General features: G+C 54.2%; 1 protein-coding gene across 1 annotated transcript in view; it reads right to left on the reverse strand.

The window, feature by feature from the left end:
* Nucleotides 1–2754: 2754 nt before the first annotated feature.
* GPR144 (G protein-coupled receptor 144) overlaps nt 2755–6467 on the reverse strand; it is a gene marked incomplete at its 3' end in the record, with an annotated part of 20113 nt that continues 16400 nt past the window's right edge. Inside the window, 5 exon segments of the mRNA XM_009867388.1 lie at nt 2755–2785; nt 4722–4780; nt 5181–5325; nt 5662–5715; nt 5904–5945. Coding sequence (XP_009865690.1) covers nt 2755–2785; nt 4722–4780; nt 5181–5325; nt 5662–5715; nt 5904–5945 — 331 coding nt within the window.

Raw genomic sequence — 6467 nt, forward strand, 5'->3', positions numbered from 1 at the left:
CGGTCTCTGGAGCGTGCTCTTTGTGGCAGGGAGCCAAAGCAGCCTCTGTGCACAGGGCTGCGGCTGTGAGAATAAACCTCTTCTCCCCCTGCTCCATAATTATCCCACCCTGCGCAGCGCTGAGAGTGCTGAAGAATGAGGTTTAAATGGAGTTTGATGAAAATACCAGCGCTACCGTGGCAGGGAGAACCGATGGCGCAGGGGCAGCACCTCCTGTCCGGGCATAAGGAACTCTCTGCTCGGACGGCAGCAGCGATCTCACAGGGGTCAGCGTGAGGGGTGCTCTGCTTTCCCCCAAGTGCCCATGACACTCAGGTGCTTTACTGGCTTCAAATCCCCTAAACTTATTATTTTAAAATCAATCTTATTTAATGCGGTGTGGCGAGACTTGCAGAATTACTCAATATTGATCAGAGAAAGGCTGGGCTGTGGAGACTAGATCCATGTTGCTATGTGTGGCTTAGCAACATATAAACGTATTCAAACAGAATAATGAAATTATCGTGGGGAAACAAAGCAGCCATCACTTGAAGAGATGGAGGATGTGGAGGCCTCTTGGAGCTCTTGTTTGCCAAGACAAGGAAGACGGTACTTATTGTTTGTGCAAATATGTGAACCCCCCCAGCCATCCCCTGCTTCCATAAAGGGTGCAATGAATCCGGGCAGCGCGCTCGCGGCGGCGCAGCTTTGTACAGCTGGGCTGGAGCTCATTACTGTGAAAACGTGCGGCCCCTCCGAGTGAATGGGGTCCTTGCAGGGGGGAGCCCTAATATCAGGAGTGGGGAGGCGAGGAGGGAGCCCACGCCCGCTTCCCTGCCAGACCCCTGCTGCAAAACCCCTGATTGCTGTGGTTCTGGGACTGGCTTGGGATTTATCTGGATTTAGCTGCCCTCACATGTGCCAACGGGAGACCACTCCACCTCTGCCGTGGACTCTGTAAAAAACAGCGCGATGCCCACAGCCCTCACAAGAGCAGGGAAGAGGTGGATCCCATCCCAGAGCCAGCACAGCTTTCCTAGGAGATTGTGAAGATGTCATTTAAGCCCTGAGTCTCTCAGGGGTGCTCGGGGTCCAGCGCTCCTCCTGCCCTCCTGCTCTCCTGGAGGAAGGAGGCTCCTCCCAGCTCCCTGCACAAGCTCTTGAAAAACTGCTGTGATACATCCCCACTCTCCTTTTTGCTGGCTGGAAATCTTCAGATAAAGATACCTGGGGCAACACATGCCTGTTTCCATCAAACTATTCAGGAGAGAACAAAGAGAAGAGGGGAAGCGGTGTCTGTGCTGGAATGATCTGCTCTGGGTCATCACCAAGCACCCAGGTTCATGGTTTGTGTCTCCCAGCAGTTCTCATCCCCAGGGTACACGGCATTTTGCTCTCTTGGCGAAGCTGCAAAGGTGAGAGCAATGCTGAGCTGCCCTGGGGGGGTCTTCCAGGCTTTGCTAGGGCTGGACATTACTGTATCCTTTTTTTATTATTATTATTTTTTTTAAATGGGTGGAAGCACTTGTGTTCGAGCCCGGTGCCTCCAGAGCAGCTCAGCATAGCTGGCACCAGCGCTGTGCCGCACGCCGGCTTGCACGTACACAAGTGTGCAGAGGAGTGCTCTTCTGGTTCAAGGAGACCTTCTCCTTCACCCCGGGCTGAAGCACTGCCCAGCTGAGGGCTGCCTGGCCCCAGGGCGCGAGGGGCCGCTCTCGCAGGAGCAGAGGGCTCACACCGGCTGCTGCCACGTGTGAGGGGTGGGCACTGGAGTCCCCACCATCCTCGGGGCAGACCCAGGCTTTTAAAAACGTACTGAGAAAAAAAAAAAAGAATCAAACTAAACAACCCGCCTCTTTGAACAGCTCGAGTTTAATTACACATCTGGCTCCATAATAAAAATAAGCAGGAGCAGGCAAGGGTGAGAGCGGGGGGGACAGAGCACAACTGCCCTGGGTGGCGGGTGCAGGTCTCGCTGTCTCTGAGAGCCCACTCCTACGCCTGCAATGCCGCAGCACATTTACTCCCAGGTGCCACCGTGTCTGCTTTGCTCGTGTGTCCACTGTGGGGAGGAAAGCTGCAATGCTTCTGGGTGGCATCGTCTCGAAAATAGTCTGAGCATGCCCTGCTTAGACACTTAACGTGGAGCAAAATCAGAAACCTGCTAGCGCATTGCTTCCTTTGACAAAAGAAAATGTAACAACACAGACAAAATAATACCAATCCATCCCCGGTCCTTCTTCACTGCACTGCCTGCCCAAGTCACCCCATCCAGAGGCGGCACTGAGAATTCTGCGAGGACTCAGCAGAGGTCGGCAAAAAACCCCCAAACTAAATGTGTTACACCCGTACCCCGAGGAACTGGTGACTTGCCCAAAGCCAGTCTGCAGCTGAGCAGAGGTCTGGGGCTTAGGAGGGATTTCTGGTTTTAATTCTACCCACCTCCATGGTGACATTGGCCTTTCTACAACCTGAAACAGAAGAAGCTAAACTCCTCCTTATAAGCTCATAAATCCAGCCTTGTCTGGACACTCCACCTTCCCCAGCTCCCCTGTTGGGGAGCAAAGTACTCCTGGCACCCACCAGCACTTTCTGCAGCAGCTGCTGCTTTAAAACACCCGCTGGCAGTGAAGAGCTGTTGCCCTCCCAAAAGCAGCCCAGTCCTTGTCAGGCTGCACCCCGAGGTCTGGCTGTGCCAGGGTGCGCAGCCGGAGAGCCCAGCACCAGTAACCAGCGGTAACAAAAATAGAAGGAAATGATGTAGGCAAGCATTACCTGAGGATTTGAATGCTGTCAGCTCTACAGCCTGAAAGAAGGGAGAACATTTGTTAGCAGAAGGTACAGCGCTGATGTCCCACCCCCAGCACCCACTTGCCGCCCAGTGTACTCCCTCCCACAGAGCTGGGGGACGGGCACCTTGCGGGGAGCCCCTGGCCGGCCACCCTGTTCCGCAATCCGTCCCCAGGCCCCCTCCAGCCCTGGGGTGACCTGGGCAATGTGCTGGGGACCACAGTAAAATGTTAGAAAAGAGAGAACTTTCTCCCTCTGCGCTGTGGTGAGAAGAGCCTGCGCCCAGTGCTGCAGGGGTGGTTGATGCTGAGGGAGGTGTGAAATTCCTGCTCCCAGCCCAACAGCAATAAACATCACCAAACAACATTTAAAAAAGCTGAAACACAAAGAACATCTTGTCTGTGTTTGTATCTTCACTCGCTCAGTGTTTTGTCATTTTAAGTGTTTTCAAACGTTTTTAAGTAGCATCTTCTCTTCATCCAAACTATTGTGCAGCTGCCAGTGACATCCTTAATTCACCGCTTCTGCAGCGAGTGCCGTGACTCATTCAGCCAGGGAGCAGGAGAAACAGCACAGCCTTGCATAACGAACGAGCACAGAAAGCAGGACCTACCCAGGGGCAGGGGGTAGCACCCCCTGGGCACAGCTGCGCCCACCACCTCGGCCGTGAACACGGGGCTTGTAGGGGCCCCCCCGGCCAGCTCTGCTCCGCAGCCTCGCACCGACACCAAGGGAGCGGGTCTGCACGGGAATTGGGGCCCCAGCCCCTCTCCCCAGGCATCAGCCTCACCTTCTGCTGCATCCACAGCAGTCAGAAAGGAAACGAGCACATCAGAAAAGTGATGTTTAAGTGACAAACCTCGGCCGTGAACACGGGGCTTGTAGGGGCCCCCCCGGCCAGCTCTGCTCCGCAGCCTCGCACCGACACCAAGGGAGCGGGTCTGCACGGGAATTGGGGCCCCAGCCCCTCTCCCCAGGCATCAGCCTCACCTTCTGCTGCATCCACAGCAGTCAGAAAGGAAACGAGCACATCAGAAAAGTGATGTTTAAGTGACAAAGACACAGCAAAATCCTCGGTGACCCCCACCCAGAGGAAAGCCCTTTCCATCTCTGCCAGCCTTGGCATTTAGGAGATCTGCTGCCTCCTAATGCTCCTTGCCTTCAGGGAGTTGGGCCCCGGGCTGATCCCTTTGGCCATGTTTGGTATCTAGAGCTCAGCCCTGGTCCCAGTTTGCAGAGCCAGCACCTGGCTGGCTGAGAAAAGCATCACCTGCGAACGCATCTCGGCCAGCATTCAGCACGAGGGGAGGAATGGCATTAACCACAAGATAAATCATGAGAGACGAAAATATGGATTTTATCGAGTGGCTTCAAAATGATATGCCAGCTATAGAAGTATTATCTATTGGATAAATAAGAGCTGTCTATGTGACACAGGTTTTGAAAGGATAAATATTAGAGAGGGAGAGAGAGATCCTTCAGCGAGAGACTCATATGAAAGTAGTGTTGGATTTTATTCTGAGGAAATTACAGCACTTGTATGTCAAGTGCAAAAGGACTGATGATCATTTCAATAGCAGGAGATGGAAGCGGTAGCGCTGCAGTCAAATTTAAATTATTCCCTGCTTTAGGCCATGCCTGCTGAGCTCTACATCACACTCCTGCAGGCAGCGTGACCCAGCAGCCTTCCCTGGAGGGACACAGCTCACCCGCCACAGGGACTGCAAGTCCCAGCTGCCTGAGTTGAATCTGCTGTCCTGGGGAAATCCTGCCTCGGTCAGCACCGGCCTCCCCTCGGTGCTTTACCGTCTCGGTGAAGCTCGGTGCTTGACTTAGTGCTTTACACTTCCAGGTGTCCAGCCCCTCGCTGGAACCATCTGACATTGCTCTTGTGTCACTACTACACTCGGTGTGTGGGTGAAGGCGGAAGAATAACAGAAGATGTTACGTACCGATCTCTCGGGTGACATAATTGATGAAATCCCCATGGGAATTTTGGCTCCAAAATTTCCTAGGGGGTGAAGCAGCACCATGAGTTTGGAGACTAAAGGGAGGAATACTCACGCTTTACCTTGCGTCCCCACTGAAGCAAAGGGACCAAACGTGTTAGCTGCATAACTGCGCACAAAAATGACTTGGAGCGTGCAACACTTTTCTTCCCAGAAGCTAAACCCCCTATTTCCTACCATCTAAGGCAATGCTGTGTAACATGATGATGAGACCCCCGTGCCCATGGCTGGGGGGGCGGCGGGGCACCCAGGCAGCAGGCACCAACCTGATCCCGCCAAGATCCACAGGCACGAGGTCGCTGCCTGCCCTGGGAATCCTTCGCCTTGTGCTGCATTTCTGTCCCCAAGCGCACACGCAGGCACGGCGTGCAACTGAGCTAATGCAGTCCCAAGTCTCTTTACCTTTGTTGGTGATGTTCCTCACTGGAGGATCTTTCTGCATGGGGCTCGACAAGGCCCTCTCGGCCGGAGAAGGACTCGGCTTCCCCGTCTCCCAGGAGGTCGTGTTCCTTGGACTTGATAAGTAGTTGATGGGATGAGAGCAGTTCTGTAATGACAGGGAAGAGATACAGGACAGTGAAAATAGCAACATGAGTCTTTGCTAGACCCAGGTCCGCTTTTAAAGATTGCTTTCATCTGCACTGTGGCCCCTGGGACTTTGACTCCCATCCCACCCTGGTACCCCAAGCTGCTGCCCCATCAGGGTGGATTATATTTGGGTCTGCAGGGAAGGGAGAGAGTCTCTGCCATGCTCCCTGTATAAGACATGAAAAATAAGACTTGTTCCCAACATCCTCTCCTCAAGAGTCCAAATGCACACCTAGTGCCCTCCTCTGGTGGGTGCGTGATGACCGGGGGGCAGCAGGGCTTCCTTGCAACTTACTGTGAATGAGAGTGCTTTCTTCTTGTCCTTCATCCTCTGGATGGCATTCCTCACCTGGAGCAGAGCAAGGACATTAGAGAGGGCCACAGCAGCTCTGGCAGGACAAGAAATTCTCCAGGAAGTCAGGGAGAAAAAGCAGTTGCTGCTCCAGAAGCACAGTCGGGGCAGTGCTGCCTGTTGCACCTGCACAACCCCTGTTACCCCCGATGAGTGTCTGAGCTGCAGCAAGGGACATCTCTTACCTCGCTGTTATAGACTGCATAGACCAGGAATATGTACAGGCCCTGGAGAGGAGAGAGCACAAGGAGGGTTGGAGATGTACAGCTGAGTTGTGCTACTTCTGGCCCCCCTGACCCAAATTCAGTGGGATGTGGCCCCAGAGGTTTTGCTTAGCCCCAGTCTGGACAACTCTTCCTGTCAGCACACCAGGGCTCCGGCAGCACCGTCTTGGCCACCCTCTCCCCACTCACAGAACCACCCCGTTGTGTGCCCACACTGAGGAGCAGCTCTGCCACAACCGAACTCTTGGCCACAGCGACGTGCCCGGTGCTGGTGCGGGATGTGCTCGGGGAAAGCACCCGGGGCCGGAGCGAGCATCACCTGGAGGCCACAGCCTGGGGCTAATTACAGCTCCAGCCCAACGATTTTGGCCTTAAGGCAGCCCTATCTGGCCCACCAGATTTATGTTATATCTGTGGGGTGTTTGTTATCGCAGCTAGATAAATCAGCCGCAGCAAGAGCAGTAATCCATCTTGTCTGCGATGAGCCTTGCTCTTCATCTGCGAGCTCTTGGCAGGCGCAGTGGC

This window comes from Apaloderma vittatum, unplaced genomic scaffold (assembly GCF_000703405.1).
Source record: "Apaloderma vittatum isolate BGI_N311 unplaced genomic scaffold, ASM70340v1 scaffold5324, whole genome shotgun sequence".
Classification (NCBI taxonomy): domain Eukaryota; kingdom Metazoa; phylum Chordata; class Aves; order Trogoniformes; family Trogonidae; genus Apaloderma; species Apaloderma vittatum.